The following is an 18,283-nucleotide window of genomic DNA, read 5'->3' as shown; positions in this document are numbered from 1 at the left end:
TTTTTGCAACAGACGAAAGGAGAGATTGCGGGTATCCTGATTGCTTCAGCCTCAGCACTTGGCTCGAAAAACTGTCCTGTAACCTGTGGTGACACGATTTTGTGAGTGCGTTCTTAAAAGTTGACTTCACTATGTTCCTTTTTACAAGTTTTGAATGGGCTGAATCGTAGGGTGCTTATTGGCTCTTGGTTCAAATAACCAGCACACATGGTTCTCTCCGAAAAACAACTTTAACTCTAGAAACCGCATCGCGTTTTGTTCTGGGAATTCATGAGTTACTTCAAGAGGTGATATAGTATTAGAAAAAATGTGGAGGACTTGAGTTGCTTCTGTTTTAAAGGCTTCAGTGTCGCAATCTAAGAGGACCAGGAAGTCATCGACGTACCGGAAAAATTTTTTTTTTGAAGGACAAGCTTGAGTCTTCAAGCGTTCTAAAAATTTTCCAGTACGTCGATGACTTCCTGGTCCTCTTAGATTGCGACACTGAAGCCTTTAAAACAGAAGCAACTCAAGTCCTCCACATTTTTTCTAATACTATATCACCTCTTGAAGTAACTCATGAATTCCCAGAACAAAACGCGATGCGGTTTCTAGAGTTAAAGTTGTTTTTCGGAGAGAACCATGTGTGCTGGTTATTTGAACCAAGAGCCAATAAGCCCATCCTACCCTACGATTCAGCCCATTCAAAACTTGTAAAAAGGAACATAGTGAAGTCAACTTTTAAGAACGCACTCACAAAATCGTGTCACCACAGGTTACAGGACAGTTTTTCGAGCCAAGTGCTGAGGCTGAAGCAATCAGGATACCCGCAATCTCTCCTTTCGTCTGTTGCAAAAAAAGTCCTGATAAGTATGAAGCATGAATGTGAAGCCCCGGATGATACGCGACAGCGGAACAAAAGGGTCGCCGTTCTGCCATACCTGCACCAAATCTCGCATAATCTGAAGAAAATTGGCAGAAAAGCAGGCGTAGACGTAGTCTTTTCAGCCCCTCTGCGCCTGTCAAGCCTGTGCAACAAAGTTAATAAAAAGAAAAAGAATAGTGGCTGTACAACCAGGCACCGAGATCCTTTTGTACCTTGTGCGGAGGGTGTTGTATACTCTATACCTTTAGCTTGCGGTAAGGCGTACATAGGCCAAACAGGAAGATGCTTAAACGAAACGTTAATGGAACATAGGAACGATCTAACTGGGGCGCCGTTGAGGAACCTGCCCGCCCATTGCAGCGTATGTGACAGCCAAAAGAAGTGCATTCCTCATTTTAAGAAAGCAACCGTCTTAAAGAAACATAAAAACCAATTAACACGCGAAATCATTGAAGCTACCTACATCTCAGGGCTCAAAGAAGGTTGCGTAAGCACCCCTTCCATCTCATTATCTGAAAAAGAAATCACCTTTCTCTCTGGTTTTACCTGATTTTACCTGGTTTTTAGGGGCACCCTGCATTTTAGTTCTAGCCGTATTAATTGTTGGCGCTCATCCCTTCGCATCGCTTACGTTGTTACCGTGTCTCGCCTTCTCATGTTTTTTTCTTTGTTTCTTTTAGCAAAATTCGCGCCCTCCACCCTGTTTTTCCATTTTTTCCATTTGCACACACTCAACCCTGTTTTTTACCTTTTTACCGTGTTCTTGCCTTCTCATGGTTTTAGAAAAATTCGCGCCCTCAACCCTGTTTTTCCATTTTTCCATTCGCGCACACTCAGCCCTGTTTTTACATTGTCTTGTTTTTTCCGCATGTCATTCGTGCTTTTCATGGAAGTCTTTGAATAGTGTGATAGTAGTTATCATTTTGATGCCCTGGACATCGTGTTGGTCCCAATTCGATAGAACGCCTTGATTACCCCCTGGTGGGATTTTACCTGGTATGTGTATAAAAGTGCGGGTTCAATTTTTGCTCAAATAAAAGTTGGAAGTTCAGCGCTCTTTACCTTCTTCTCCTTCTTCTTCCTGTGTGGTGTTCGCGCTGCTGATACATATGGATCGCAACCAACTAGCCCGACAGATGGTGTTATTCAAGATAGCATATGAATGCGATTACAATTTCTCCCAATTGGGAACAAAACATTATCGTCTGTGGCACGCAGAACCCCGAGGTGGCTCAAAAGATTCTGACGGACATCCATGTTACCACCAGCATGTAAGCGATCGTACGACGCAATTTCTCATCGGCGCCTACTCCCGTCGAGACGGCGGCAGTCGTCCCCTCGACTCAAGGGGCTCACGTGAATCTGGCTCGGTGCGCCGGTCGGTCCAGAGTGCATACCGCATCGCCTGCCTCGAGTGGCGCTCACGTGAATGTGCCGGAATGCATACGGCATCGCTTGCCTACCCTCTTCTATTCTTCCCGGCGCCGTCAGGACGCCGTTTGTGATGTTTTGTGTTTTCGCGAGTGCGGCGCGTCGACTCATCAGCGTCGGCGGCAAGAAGCTCAGCGAGAGTGTGTGGTGCGCGAGCGATCTGAGCGGACGTCCTTTTGAAGTGCACGAACTTGAATTGTGACCACAATCTATCCGTTTTTATTCCCCAAAAATTGTGTGTGCGTGGAGTGTTCTTACTCGCTCCCCTTCCGTTTTTCGGTCATCGCTAACAAATCAGAAGTGGGATCAAAGCCAACAAAAACCGCAGAAGACTGCGAGTGCGAATTCAGTGACTTGGGCGTGTGCGCAGAGCGAATCATGAGCGATACACCTGGAGAAGGAGTGGACACCATCGACACCCAGGATGGCGCTAGGGCGAGCGAGAGCGTTACTGTGACGGAGCTGCTGAGCGCAATGCGTGAAAAGGACCGGCTTCTGACAAGCCTATTGGAGCGACTCGTCCATCCATCAGGAACTCCGAGCGCGGCAACACCTGCAGCTATCATGTGATGCCTGACCTGAGTAAGAACATCGCGGACTTCGATGGAGGTGGAGACGCTGCATCGGCTAAGGAGTCCCAGTCAAAAAAAACCATTGAAACCAATTGGACATTCCAATTGGAACTAAATGGACATTCCCATTGCTTCCAATTGGATCCAATTGGACCCATTAGGCCAGGCAGTTATTTGACCCAGAAAATATTCACAAAATATGCTACGTTCATTGAGAAAGGTAGCTAAATGTTTGAATAATATGCTCTAGGATCTTGGATGAATATTTCTACAACTTAACATATTAAAATGTGCAAACGGAAAACTGATATATGAGGACTGCAAGGAGACACTCCCAAGCAACCACAGATATCCGTCGAACGTCCTTTGCCGAGATCGGACGTCCATCGGACGTACGAACGCAATCCGATTTCGGATATCCGTATTCGTACATCAGCCGGACGTACGGACAGCGTCCACTTTTGTATATACGCATGAGAGACGAGGTGTACGTCCGAAGGATGTAAGGCTGAGTATTTTCCCAGGCCATGAGTATGGACGTTTTTAATTTCACAGAAAATTCGCGTCTTTCGTGTATGTATACTGTTTTATTTACATCAGTTGGAGGGTTTGACGCGAAGATGTTTGTAAATTGGTGCGATTCCACTCCTACCTGCAGTGCAAGAGCCGCCAACGAGCTAAATTTATCTAAGAGGAGAAGCAGGTGTTGCAGAATTTTGCAAGAACTCAATGACTAGTTTTATATTTATAAAACTTCTCCAAATTAGAGGAGTTGCGCGACATGTCCACTGTTATTGAAACCATTCGTAAGCATCAAAACCATGATCAAAACTCCCGTGCATTCTGCTATAGTGCCTAGAATAGCCAGTATAATCTAGGCACTATAATTCTGCTATCACCATCATCATAGATGTCAGTTCGCGGTCAGACCAATCCAATCCATCAGTACGGCTCCGTAGCGCTACAGTAGCGCTGTTGTTGATATGTCGCCTAGTGTTGTCGCGCAGATCTTTATAGCTCTGTTATTATAAAATGTGACTATGTTCGGTCTGTGGACGAAAGTTGGATGTAACTTAAGCCATTCGAAAGATACGGGAAGCGCCTGAAGCTCTTGTGGAACACCGGAATCCCGTACTGCGTCGACCTTGGTTTAAAGAAGGCTTAGTGCACATGGGATTGCCTACGAAGGTATGTATCCAGTACACTTCTTGGAACTTGCTTCTAGGACAATGCATGCTCATATAACATTCGTTCACAGGACAGTGGGAGCAGTAAGCGCGAGGAGATGGCTTCCACAAGTGTGTGCAGTGTGCTGTTCTTACACTTTTGGGAGCCTACATCACACAGCTGCGGGAGCCCTCAACTCGCGCGGCTAATTCCCACTCCTCTTCAAAGTTGCGGGACGGAGTATTTTAGCATCTTGTTAATTTTTAGGGCATCGCTAGGTTCACTGTGCCTATATAAAGAGTGACAACGCGCGAAAGGCAGACCATAGGAAGCACGTGTAGTTCGCAGTGGTTCGCAACGGAAGCTTAGCGGCTTTCTGTGCACAGTCGCGTACAGTGCTGCGCAGGTTAGTGCCCTAAGGCCCATGAGAATAAATAAAGAACAGATACATTGTCAAATATGGTGTGGAAAAGTGAGAGCTGTTATTGCCTTATACTTATTGAGGTGTTTGTTAAAGTGCATTGTCTTGTATACTTGCAGCATTAAACACTTCTATTAATTGGTTCCAATATGTTTTTACTTGGGCTGCTGCATTGTGCCATTTATTTCACATGACTGATGTTTGCCGCGTTCTTTTTATTTCAGAAATCCTGTGGGTGGGAAGATTACGGATGTGTGTCCCAAGCTTGCCACATTTGAAGAGTCACATTTAAGAAATTTTCCGAATATAACCCATTGCTCTGCTGATGTATCATCAACCACAATAAAATATGTGTGCTATGCATCAAATTGTTTTTGGTTTTATTGCATCGCGCGGAGTGAAAAAAGCACGCATTCACCATATATGCGAATATTCGAGGAAGATCCGCCAACGGACGTACTCAACTGGACGTCCGTCGGCGGGCGAACCGTATACCTTTGGCCACCTTTCGGACGGCCGACGGACGTCTACCGGCTGTTTGCGGATATTCAGCGGACGTACAGAACATCCGAAACAGACCTCTGTCGGCCGTCCGAGGGATATCGGTGGTTGCTTGGGCTGTGCCTAGTACCAACATTTTTCTACAGAATTGAAATTAACATGCTTTTATGGAAATCAAAGCCAACAGACACACATGCATCACACAAGCAACACTGCACATTCAGGCACTAGTAGCATACATTAGCTCAATATAGCAAACAAGGGAAGGAGAATGAGGGGCTCGTTATAAATATGACAGAAGCCAACAGCCACAGAAACCAAGGGGCACAGGGGATTTTTTTTTAGAGCGCAGCTCTTTGGCGTCCGTTCCTGGGTTTCGCGTCGTCGTCGGCGTCGGCCTCGTAACCAGCTCCGCCCCCAATGTCACGCTTTTCAATTGGTCGAAATGCTCGTGACGTCACAGTGCGCGAATTCCAATTGTACTTTGGCTAGTAACCATGCAACCAATCAAAGGGATCGTATAGTGATGCTGCAACTAAGTTGGACTGAGTTTAGTTAATTGCTTAATTAATCAATTAGCCTAATTAATATAGAGGAGAATGAAGAGGTCAGAAAAAAAGAAAAGAAAGACGCGCGCCGCAGCGACAACAGCGTCCGCGGAAGCAGACGCTGCTGAAAAAAAAACATAAGTACGAAGCCGCGTTCCCTCCACCACCACGCACTTCCCCACTCAGTAAGACGTTGCTCGTTTCATATACGTTGTGTCGAACATCCTAGACAGTTCCAACAATTGACAGGTTAATGACAGAACACGATGGATAGAAATACAATAATATAAATATGAAATAGCCTAATTAACCTTTCTAGTTAGACCGCATAAATCAATAAAACCGAGAACGAAATTGGTCGAGTTGGGGAATCGAACCAGGGTCTCCGGAGTGCGATACGAGCACGCTAGCCACTCCGTAATGCCAGCTGAATGGTTTGGAGTGAACAAAGGCGCGTCTAGCTGCTAATACGGCGTCTTCGTTCACTCCCATCTTCCCCCTTTCCCTTACGGCGAGGTGCAGGTGTCCACCCAGATATGCGAGAGAGATACATTGCCTTTCCTCAAAAAATAAATTTACCGTCCAGCAAGGCGTACAGCCGAATTGGCGATGGCGTTCTGTGGACTCCCTGGCAGCGTTGCAAGACGCTGTCGCGTTCCACTCTTACAGGCGAAGCTTAACATGTTAACCACACATCAGTAACACACGCAGACAGCCAATGGACGCGTCATTCCCTGGCAGCACTTGATTCATCATTCACAACCACATTCTTAACGTACGCTCCCTTGCCGCACATGCCAAGGACGTACTTACACCATGCACGATCACATTCTGCGCCATTCCTCTGTACTTTGCTTTGCTGAAACCTGGATGGATCCCGAAGAGCCTCTCGAAATCATAGATTTCCTATACTGCTGTGGTGCTCGCAGAGACCACAACAGAGCGGCGGGAGTCGCTATCTACTTGCGCACAGGTCTCTCTGCAATACCAGTCGAAATGTTTGGCACGTCACATGAAGTTGGCGAACTGTGCGCCGCAAAGTTGCCCAACGGCTTGCTGGTAGTAGCTGCCTACTTCGCCCCTACCGCACTCACGAAAGACGTCGTGCACTTCCTGCAACTCGCATTAACCGTCCATCGATCCACACCGATGTTAGTAGTGGGGGACTTTAATGTTGACATAAAGACAAACACCAATTTCCTAACACTTATGCGGGAGAACATCCCGTTCCTCTCGCTCGTAACGCGTCCCACGGCTGTGACAACCTCGCGAGGCACTTGTATAGATCTCGTCTTTGAGAATCAAGCATTGCTGTACCAAGTCGAACATATATCAGTCTATTTCTCCGACCGCAAAGCTTCCTTCATGACTGTCAAGAACTGTTAGTGGAATCTTTGTTAAAGGAATACGTGTGAAAAATAAAAAAAGCTCTGTGATAGCGCATACATGTGTTGCTCGATTTCTTTGCCTCAATCTATCGAAAAGGTGAAACAGCTTATTTGCTGCGCTCAAATTTCGCATTAGGAAGTAACGTAATCGTCGGTAATTTATTTTTTTAACTAATTTATTTATTTTGTGGTGTTGATCAATTTAGAATATTACTGAATATGTTATCGCTTAAAGCTAATTGATTAGAAAAGCAGAAGAAAAAAATCTCTGCCTCTCCCGTAAACGAGAGTAGAGTAAGCATGAAATGTTTACGGGCCTAATGTCATCTCGGTGGACACCCGAACCGCACCGTACAGGAAAGGAGGAACGCCACCACCCGTTCAGCGCGATGCCTTGCCATTTGAACGCAAGGTTTTTTGAGGAAAGGAAATGGCGCAGTAATTCTCTGCCATCTCGGTGGACACCCGAACCGCCCCGTAAAGGAAGGGAGGAACGCCACCACCCGTTCGGTGCGATGCCTTGCCCTTTGAACGCAGCGCTTCTCCCCCGGATCACGTATGACAACGAAGTGTAACGTGGCATTTATGTGCTTTTTGCACGCGTTATTAGAAATCGGAAATTATAATTCCGTGCATTATCAAACCCACAGCTCCACTGATATCTTGATAAACATTGAGAAGGCACTGGCAGCAGTTATTTTTTGTCTCGTTTGGAGACCAACCGGCGCTTGCATGCCGGTCGCGTAGGAGGGCTTAGAGAGTCTCGTTAAGTCTCGTACGGTGCCCGGATGTTCTCGTTTCAGAGCCCGGATGACTGGAATTCAGTGCCCGGATGAGTGGATTTCAGTGCCCGGATGAGTGGATTTCAGTGCCCGGATAACTCTCGGTCTCGGCGTGACGTCACCACACTGCCGACAACGGGAGCTAAAAGCATTTCATGCTTAGAACAACCATGTGCCGCCGGTGGGATCCGAACCCACGACCTCCGAATTTCGCGTCCGCTGCTCTACCTCTGAGCTACGGCGACGGCTGTCAAACCTTCTGCTTTCGGGGGTATTTATGTTTACAAGTAACCTAACCTTGAGAGTGTTCATCAGCGCCACCCACGTTCATAAGCGGCGGACGTAGAACGTCCTGAGTAACCGCAGGTGTGACGTAGAACGTCATCGAACGGAGAGGGTGGAAGCTGCGTGAGAACCCTCTTATGCTTCCTATGGCGTCAAGGCTGCCAGCGAGGGCCTCGGTTCTGGCAGCCTTGACGCCATAGGAAGCATAAGAGGGTTCTCACGCAGCTTCCACCCTGCTTCCACTTCTGCTCCAACTTATATGCCCAATTTATTAGGCTCTCATGCTGGGGCCGGTGGCTCTTGCCCACTGAGCGCAGATATTTAATTTAATTTCAGCTCCAGTGGTGGTATAGGTGATGAGTACAATTTATTAGGCTAAGCTGCTGATAGCTCTTATTGTAAGTACCATATTAGTTCTACCTTTTTCGTCAAACATGCAAACATTCATTGGATAAATTGGGTGCAGTTCGGCGGACCAATTGCATGCAATGGGTAAGACCAATTGGGCTCACCAATTGGAAACCCAAAAGGTCCAATTGGATAGTCCATTTGGACCATCCAATTGGAACACCATTCCAATTGGAAACTGAACTCGTCCAATTGGAACCCATTGGAAATCTAATTGGTTCCAATGTTATTTTTTGACTGGGCACGTGGCTCGAAAACACCCAAATGACGGCGACCTTACACCGCTGGCCAGAAGAGTTTCGGTTAGAAACGGCCAAATGCCACCTCGTTGGACCTGCCAAGGACTGGCTGCGTTCGCGCGTCGAGGTGTCGACTTGGGAAAGTTTCTCATACCACTTCCGCCGCACCTTCTGTGGCCAGACCCGAGCGGCAGAAAGGTGGAGAAAGATGCAGGAGCGCGTGCAGCAGCGCAACGAGAGCACGACGGCATACTTCCACTCGAAGGTTCGCCTCTGTCGGGAGGCAAATCTCGACTTCTGCGACACTCGTGAGCAAGTGTTGACTGGCTTACGTTCAAGACAGCTGTGCACGATGCTACTAGGACGCACCCACGAAGACGACGACGATCTCCTCCACGACATCATGGAATTTGAGCGCATTGATCGTGAGCGGGAGCAGAGATTCGGCAGTACGCACGAGAAGAGGCCTTTCGGCGCGACCACCACGAGTAGCAACACGACTTCCTGCGCGGAAGAGCACCTACGAGCGGCCGAGCAAGGACCACCCCTGACGAACGAAAAAGGCGAGATGAAGTGCTACAACTGCGGCCGATTCTCCCGCGACTGTCCAGACGAAAGGCGTGAGATGCGATGTTTGCGTTGCGGAAAAGGCGGGCACACTCAGCGGCACTGTTCTGAAAAAACTAAAAGCAATGAGACCAATACAGTTACTGACTCCGAAGAGGAGAAAATCGTTCCGGGAGCGCTACTCAAGCAAGTGACATGGAATGGGACCACCACCCTCGTCGGCATGATTGATAACGGGAGCTCCGGGTGCCTCTTGCGCGCGTCGGCGGCGGAACGCTGCGGCGCAGTGCTGACAAAAGATTCCACAGCGCTGTACGGTTTCGGCAGCCAAGGCACCCCGTCCGCAAGAGCGATTGGAAAGTGTTACGCCGACCTGCAAATTGACGGGGTCACAGGCAAGAACATTCCAATTTTTGTTGTCCCGGACGATGCTTTGTCACTCGATTCAATCGTGGGCGGAACTTACACAGAACTGCCATACATGGATTACGGAAGACTTGGTGGTTGCCTCCGCTTTTGGCGTCAGCAAGAATGCCCATTCTCCCATTTAGAGCCGTTGAATGAGTCGAAGTTGCGTGTGCAGACTACTGGCAAGAGTGTCCTGCACCCTAACACGATCAACTGGATCTCACTGTCGACGGCATCTGACCTTTACGGGCCGGTTTTGCTTGGTACCTTTGGGAACGAAATCCTTCTTGAAATGAAAGATGGGGAAATCAACGTGCCTGTTTTTACGAGCGGAGTCCAAGAAGTGGTTATCAGAAAAGGGCAGCGATTCGGCGCGTAACAGAGGTCGATGTTGTTGGTGTACCTGAAGAGCTTGATCGCCGAGTGGACGATCCAGAGATTCTGAGCCGTCCAATCCATTCCAAATTTTAATGGTTAGAGGGAAAAAAGAAAATTTAAAACAATCTATATGTGGTTTGAAGGGAACAATGTTTAATGGGTGGTTCCGTCGGGTTGCACGTGCGCTTGATGACACAAATGTGAAGGTTGCCTGAATGCCAGATAATGTGTGAACGATCTTGTGCAGCATAATGATGCGTTCACGTGTGCGCCTATGTTCTAAAGTTTGTAAAGATAAACTGTGCATATGGGAAGAAGGTGAAAACTTGCGATCATACCGGCTGAAGATGAATCTTATTGCTTTTTTTTAACTGATTCTAAACGGTCAATTGGTCAAACGGTGAAGATTGGTCTCAGTTGAAACTAACTGGGAATTGTCCAGAAATCAGTTGTACTGGAAAAGATTTTTGTCAGGTTCATCAATATATGGGTATCGTAATAAAATTTTTCTTCATATGCAGATTGTTTCTTCATATATGGTGCAGTGCTTCAGTGCAGAGCACCTTCAACAACCTGCATGCACACTTTTGCATGAAGCCCATTTTGGCGGCGCCTTAAGGCAAACTAAAGTAAGGTTGGCCTCCGCGTTCGGCCCAGCCTCGGCCCCCAAGCGTGGCCCAGCGATGGCAAACGGTGATCGGCCCGTGCAAGGCCAATAGACACCTTTAGCATACCGTGTACCGTGTTACCGTTGCCGTTACCGGAATACCGAGAGCCCGCGCGCAGCCAATGCGCATGCGCAAATCTCCTTGACGTCGCCAGATGGCGCCACGTACCCGGCAGCTACGCGCGCGTTGTCACCATCGGGACCAATCAGCGCGTGCTCACAGGTGGTAGGCGGGCTCACGGTACTCCGGTAACGGTAACACGGTACACGGTATGCTAAAGGTGTCTAATGTCAATCCCCAAGCATGGCCCGACCGGTTTGGCCAAGCTTGGGCCATGGTCGGCCTGGTTGGCTGCCGTGCATGGGCCAGTGATGGCCCGAGGAAGTTTTTTCCCTTGGGCACTCGAAGAGCAACAGCTGGAGGTGGGGCCCTCAGTGACCACAGAAGGGTGAGCTTCTTTGCCTCCTAAACGAGTATCGGGAGTGTTTCGCCAACAATTTCAGCGAGCTTGGGTGCACGCCCGTCCTGAAAATGGACTCCGTGCTTGATGACCGGTTTGAATTGTGTATCACGTGTGACCTGGCAGATCAAGTAAATGTTCTTCAGAGAGGAGATGAAGAATTGCGAGAACTTATAACCGCTTTGGAGAAGCCTGAGAGCGCACGTACCAAAGAAGAGAAGGCGAAAGTAATATGCTCAAGAAGAACTCTAGTTTGGGCTAGTTTGGGCTAGTTGGAAAGTAAAAGGCTACAGCCTTAGAGAAGGCAGGCTAGTGAGAGAACTGGAACAAGACGGAAGAACAGTGTTGAAGTTCGTAATACCCAAGTGCGCGAGAAAGACATTTGTGGTACAGTCTCACAATTTGATGGGACATTTCGCAGTCGACAAGACAGTCTCCAAACTTCAAGAGAGCTTTTGGTTCCCGCGAATTAGGAATTACGTCCGGAAGCATATTTCTCAGTGTTTCCAGTGTATTTAGAACAAAGCGCTTGTAGGCAGACGAACCGGTCTTCTACATCCGATCCCACCAGGTAAACGACTGTTAGAGGTAATACACACACATGGGGCCATTCGTCCCAAGCAAGAAGCGCAACCAGTATCTACTTGTATTCATTGACAACCTCACAAGATTCGTGAGACTCATCGCTGCCCGCGACACTTCAACGAAGCACGTGCTCCGTGCACTGGAAGAGTTCGTCCTTGAAAGGGGCCTTCCAAGAACTATTATTACCGATAGAGGCAGTTTCACGTCGCGCGCCTTCGAAGAATTTTGCACTGCGCGGTCCATACACCATGTGCTCAACTCGACACGCCACCCGCAGGCAAACGGCCTCGTGGAGAGAGTGAATAGAACCATTCTGCCGGTCATTACGACTTCAATGAACGACCCAAGCCAGCGCGACTGGGACGCAAACCGTGGCAAGGCAGAGCGCGACATCAATAATGCCGTCAACAAGACATCTGGGAAAACACCGTTCGAGATGCTGTACGGATACCAGCCGGACTTTTACGGCGCCGCGCTGAAAAGAATTGTGAGCAGCGACGACGCCCAGTGCGGGAATCTCAAGGAAATGCGAACGCGTGCTCGGCAGCGCATTCTCGCCGAACAGAAGAAGGGTAAGACAGCCTACGACCGCAGACACTTCCCAGCGCGTCTCTTCAGTGCCGGCGACATCGTATTCATGACCAGAGCGCCTGATCAGACAGGGAAGTCGACGAAGGCTCAGCCGAAGTACAGAGGGCCTTTGGTGGTCACTCAGGTCTTACCATCAGACACGTACCGGGTGACAGCTTGATCAGGGCAAGAACACCCGTTTTGGGACCACAGCTCACGTTTCGCAGCTAAAAGGGTGGACGTCGACAACATCTCAAGATTGTCTCGAAGACGATGAGTTGTCGGCTGAGGAAGAAGAGAGTGGGACTGAGGCGGACAGTATACCGCTTCCGAGGCGTTCAACACGCAAGCGAGCGGTGCAGAGATAAACGGCATTTTACGAAACGATCGAGCATGCAGGCAACTTCTGCTGACTGATGTTCCCGTCAATTAAATGTTTCTTTTACGTGTGCGCACTGTTCCTGTTCGTTCTAAGCTTTTGTTCGTTGGTTTTAACGAGGACGTTAAATTCTGTCAGGATGCCCGAATGTAAGCGATCGTACCACGCAATTTCTCATCGGCGCCTACTCCCGTCGAGACGGCGGCAGTCGTCCCCTCGACTCAAGGGGCTCACGTGAATCTGGCTCGGTGCGCCGGTCGGTCCAGAGTGCATACCGCATCGCCTGCCTCGAGTGGCGCTCACGTGAATGTGCCGGAATGCATACGGCATCGCTTGCCTACCCTCTTCTATTCTTCCCGGCGCCGTCAGGACGCCGTTTGTGATGTTTTGTGTTTTCGCGAGTGCGGCGCGTCGACTCATCAGCGTCGGCGGCAAGAAGCGCAGCGAGAGTGCGTGGTGCGCGAGCGATCTGAGCGGACGTCCTTTTGAAGTGCGCGAACTTGAATTGTGACCACAATCTATCTGTTTTTATTCCCCAAAAATTGTGTGTGCGTGGAGTGTTCTTACTCGCTCCCCTTCCGTTTTTCGGTCATCGCTAACAAGCAAAGGATCGCTGCCGCTTCACGGACACCTCAAGCTCACCGGTGATGTGTGTCGTGGTGTGATTTCTGTCCATAACCTTGAAACCAGCGAATCCTTGAAACATATATATGTGCAGTGGCGCGGTGGTGAATTAGTCCATGCGCGCAAGCTGGGAACATCGAATGTAGCTGTGCTAACTTTCGAGGGACGCAGCGTTCCGCGTTACGTCCACTACAATGCAGAACTGACTGCCAGCGTGCTACCGTTGCGGCACGCTGGGGAACCGGGTGGACAACTGTCCCACACCGGTCAAAGAAAGATGCGGCCTTTGTGGCCAGAACGTGGGGGTTGGTACTGAGGGGACTGCCACCACCCGGAGCAGCGGAGTTCCCAGCTCTCAGCGCTTCATCTGGCGGCGCCGCCTGCAACCGACCCAAGGTAGGCAGCTGGGCGAGGGTCGCCTCCTCTCCTTCCCCTCCTCCCCCACCAGCACCGCCGAGACGCAGGAACTCAAGCACGAGCTCGCCCTCTTGCGAGCTCAAAACGAAAAACTAGCCAGCGAGCTTAACTCGCTCAAAGCCCAATTCCCTACTCCGCCCGCGTCGAGCGGCGAGGAAGAAAACATCACAGACAGGGAGATTCGCCGCGGCCCTGGAGACCCGGGTGACCGCGATTGAAACACAATTGGCTGACCTCCCCAAAATTATCCACGATACCATTGCGCGTCAGGTGGAGAGTGTCATCGCACAGGTGACACAAGCCGTAACTCACATTATCCAAAAATGGATAAAAGACAATCCGCGCGTCCTTAAACGCGTAGGGCCCATCAGGGACGCTAACCGCCCCTCCAAATTCAACAGAGTTATTCCCGATGAGTTTGACTTCTCGGAAGACTCCTGCACGTCTGCGCCGGGCACTAGCGAACTGGGGAGTCTTAACAACGTAACCCCACCCTCCGCCTCCGACCATGGCCCCCAACCTTAGGGCAAGAACAACTCAGCCGCTTACACTAACGCAGTGGAACTGCCGTGGTCTCAAGAACCGCACGAAGCGGACTCATTTCCGCCTCTATCTTGAGACCTTTGAGTTCCTCGTTGCCGTGGTTGCCCTTCAGGAACCCGGCGCCGGGGCCAAACTAACAAACTACACTACATTTCAACACAACCCGCAGACATGTATACTTGTTCACAAGCAGTATACTGCGCAGGAGGTCACGCTCCCCACAACACCGCCTTTCCCATACACGATGGTGTCAGTGCTGCCCCTAAAGCGGTCTGACCCACCTGTACACATTCTAAACATTTACTGCCCACCTAAACTTAAGAACGTCACGTTCAATGAAATTTTCACCCAAGCTATGCAGGTGGCTGGAAGGGATCCCCTTCTGATCGTCGGGGATTTCAACGCCCCGAGCAGGCTATGGGGGTACCCCCGGGAGGACAGACGTGGGAGGAAGCTTGCGGAACTTCTTTCAACACTTGGACTCACTATACACACTGACCCCGCCAACCCAACACGTGTCGGCAATTCGATTCAACGAGATATTTGCACGGACCTCACATTTACACACAACATACGCCATGCCGACTGGCTGAATACAGAGGACACTCTGGGTAGTGATCACTGTATAATCAACACAACCATTTACATGCGTCCCCTGAAACGCCCACTAACACAAGCTCGTGTCCCGGACTGGACGACTTTCCGCACCTCTCTACCCATCGTAGACCCCCTCCAGTCGGGATACGACGCATAGTCCAAATCGCTCACGTCTACACTAATACAACACGAAAAGCAGATACAGCTCACAGAAACACAAACGGACGTGGACAACCACTTGCTCTACCTTTGGGAGGCCCGCCGCAGCCTCACCAACCGATGGAAGAAACATAACAGACGCCTAAAGAAACGCATCCTCGAACTCACACAACAGGCAGCGGAATATGCTACTCAGCTAGCCGACACTAACCGGGTGGACCGGTGCAACGCGGCTGCGCGCCAGATGTCTGGGCGCAACACGTGGCGCCTATTCCGCGCTCTCATCGATCCAATACAAACACGCACGGAAACCCAACGCCACTTACATAGGGCATTGCACAACTTTACAGGATCGACAACACAGCTAGCGCACACGCTTAGGGATCGATACCTGTGCACCACTAAGGACCCCCGGCCGGCGGCGTACTCCTATGCAGGCGAAGAGAACACGGAGCTGGACACTCCGTTCCAGCTCCACGACCTCCGGGCGGCCTTAAGCAAGATGAAGCGGGGCACTGCACCCGGGCGCGACAAGGTTACGGTCAAGCTCCTGGCCAACCTTCCGGACGCAGCCTACGCCGCGCTCCTCAAATACATCAATAGCATTTGGGACGGAGAGACTCCTCTCCATCTCGATTGGAAATCGGCTCTCGTGACCTTCATTCCGAAGGCCGGCAAACCTATTGATGTGGAACCTTCGCCCCATCTCCCTCACGTCTTGTGTCGGCAAGCTGATGGAGACGATGGTGCGTGACAGACTCTCCGATTATCTCGAAACACAGCACATTTTCGCGGACACTATGTTCGGTTGTCGTCCTCACAAGTCGGCACAGGATATACTTCTGCAGCTCCACCACGACATTTTAGATCCTGTAGAATGTCCCCACAACGACAAGGTGGTCCTGGCCTTGGATCTTAAGGGCGCATTCGACAACGTCAAACATGAAGTAATCCTGGACCACCTCAGTAACACCAACTGTGGCCACAAAACATTCCATTACATAAGACAATTTCTTACAGACCGTCAAGCCTATATACGCATACAAGATGCCGAACACGGGCCATACACCCCAACAAACACAAAACCTCCTCAAAATCTCCCAAAAATGACCCATCGCGACATCTGGAATCTCACCAGGAGGTGCTCATTTTTCCCGAACACATCTAAAAACGTCCCCACAACTAGCAATGTCCAAAAAGTTGTACATCCCATAGAAAGCCCCAAAAGGTTAATGCTCGATTTTTCGGCTCTGGTTCAATAAAATTATTCCTCCTTTTTCGTACAGCCTGCAGGCATCTAAGCGCACATATGTGCGAAATTTCAGGCGAATACTTACGTTACAGGTGGTGTAATACACCTTTCCACTCGTGTGAATGCGTGCTGGCTCGGCCGTTCTGCACTTATCCGTTTACGTGAAATGAAATATGAAAGGAAATATGAATTCAAAAAGTCACCCGATTTGGCCCATATAAGAGCAAATAGCAGCGCCATACAGAAGTCTGTATCGACGTCATGGTACACCGAATGCCAGGGGGAAAAGAGCGCAGCTTTATTTGAGCAACGCGTATTTATACAAATGGCTTGGACAGCAGCGTATCGGCTGTTGCGTATCAGTTGTACATTTCGAGGCCGCACTGCGCATGCTGTCCCTCACGCATACGATACATCTTCCTTCTTTTGGAAAGAAAACTAAAAACAACAACAAAGCAAAGTTGCAAGCACAACATAGGCTCAGTGCACAAAAGAATAACTTAAGACATTTGCTGAAAGTCTCTCCCGTATTCCAAGCGTCGCGGGGGTGCACGTTGTCTCTGCGATCGTCTTAACCCAGGAGCGCTTGACACTGCATCACCATCAGATGTCACTGGTCGCGGCTGCTGCTGCGGCGTTCTGTCCTCAATGGTGTCATCGCCGTCGTCGTCAAGTTCACTCAGAAATGTTTCTTTCGTAGACATGAGATGTTTTCGATTGCGATCGCAGAAGTCTGCCGTCTTCTGTTAGAACATTGTAGGACCTTGGTTCAGCGCAGCGCTGCACGACCTTTGCTTTACAGCAGACCGCAAAGTGGTTTTTCCGCTGGCATTTATAACAAGTACGACCAAAAAGCAGGGCAGCTTCGCGGTGCGTGCGTTCGTGCGCAGCTTTGGCAGATATAGGCGTGCTGCCTTTTACGATGGGTAGAGCTCGTTTTCTGGACTGGGTCGACCTGATGATGGTCTCGTTCCCATACTTCCTGATGCGCCGCGGCTGCTTCGGCAGCCTTGCAGATCTGTTCTGCTTTCTGGAGGGTGAGCTTGTTATCTCTCAATAACTTCTCGCGTATCTTGTCGTCAGTTATACCAAAAACAATTTGGTCTCTGATCACTGAATCGAGTGACCCGGCAAAGTTACAAAGTCGTGCTTGAGTCTTCAAATCCCTCAAAAAGTGCTCGAATGGCTCGCCGGGTTCCTGCACTCGCCTCCTGAATAAGTAGCGCTCATATACTTCATTGCTCTGGGCTGCGCAATACTCGTCAAACTTTTTGATTACCGTCGCGTAGTCACTGCTGCTTTCATCTTCCAAAAAAGTGAAGGTGTTAAATACCTCAATTGCTTCTTCACCTGCGGTAGTCAGCAGTAGCGCTGTTTTCGTTGGCTCTGGTCGAGGCTTTGCTGTTTCTGTCGCCGTCAGGAAAAGCTGGAACTTCTGCTTGAACAGCTGCCAATTCTTTGCGATGTCCCCTTTCAGGTGAAGTGCGTCCGGTGGCCTTAAGAAATCCATTTCGTGGCTTATTCCTTCGGTCTGCTCGTCGGCGTTAGCCACTTCTGACACCATGTATCGACGTCATGGTACACCGAATGCCAGGGGGAAAAGAGCGCAGCTTTATTTGAGCAACGCGTATTTATACAAATGGCTTGGACAGCAGCGTATCGGCTGTTGCGTATCAGTTGTACATTTCGAGGCCGCACTGCGCATGCTGTCCCTCACGCATACGATACAAAGTCATATCAGTTTACTAGCTATGCTCTTAGCACGAATTGCATCCTGTCGTCCATATCGGCTACCGCACCATACGCCACCACAATCAAATTGCAGTCATGTTTCAGTCAAAGAAAAGCAATACAGACCGAATTGAAAGTCCGTGTCGAACAAAACTTGCGCGTAACGGCGCAAATCTCAATGAATACAAGCAGCAGACGCAGCACTACGGCACCATGCATATAATGATGGCCACTTTTTTCTCTAGCACTGAGAAATCTGCGAAATGAAGCAAGTAAAACAGAATACAGGCTGAAAGTTGATGCACCTTAAACGAGCAATCTAAGGGCTACAAAAGCAG

At 49.5% G+C, this 18,283-nt stretch overlaps 1 protein-coding gene across 1 annotated transcript; it reads left to right on the top strand.

Annotated features, from left to right (window-relative positions):
* Positions 1 to 8,233: 8,233 nt before the first annotated feature.
* LOC149325600 (uncharacterized) lies at positions 8,234 to 10,480 on the top strand. The gene has a single exon (XM_089563897.1). The coding sequence runs from the start codon at positions 8,633 to 8,635 to the stop codon at positions 9,959 to 9,961; it is 1,329 nt and encodes a 442-aa protein (XP_089420023.1). The 5' UTR covers positions 8,234 to 8,632; the 3' UTR covers positions 9,962 to 10,480.
* Positions 10,481 to 18,283: the final 7,803 nt, after the last annotated feature.

This window comes from Amblyomma mixtum, chromosome 10 (assembly GCF_055824585.1).
Source record: "Amblyomma mixtum isolate Tamu chromosome 10, ASM5582458v1, whole genome shotgun sequence".
Lineage (NCBI taxonomy): Eukaryota > Metazoa > Arthropoda > Arachnida > Ixodida > Ixodidae > Amblyomma > Amblyomma mixtum.
This window is presented reverse-complemented; position numbering and strand designations above follow the sequence as displayed.

Coding starts and splice junctions, on each gene's coding strand:
- LOC149325600 (XM_089563897.1), top strand. CDS start 8,633: ATGACGGCGACCTTACACCGCTGGCCAGAAGAGTTTCGGTTAGAAACG.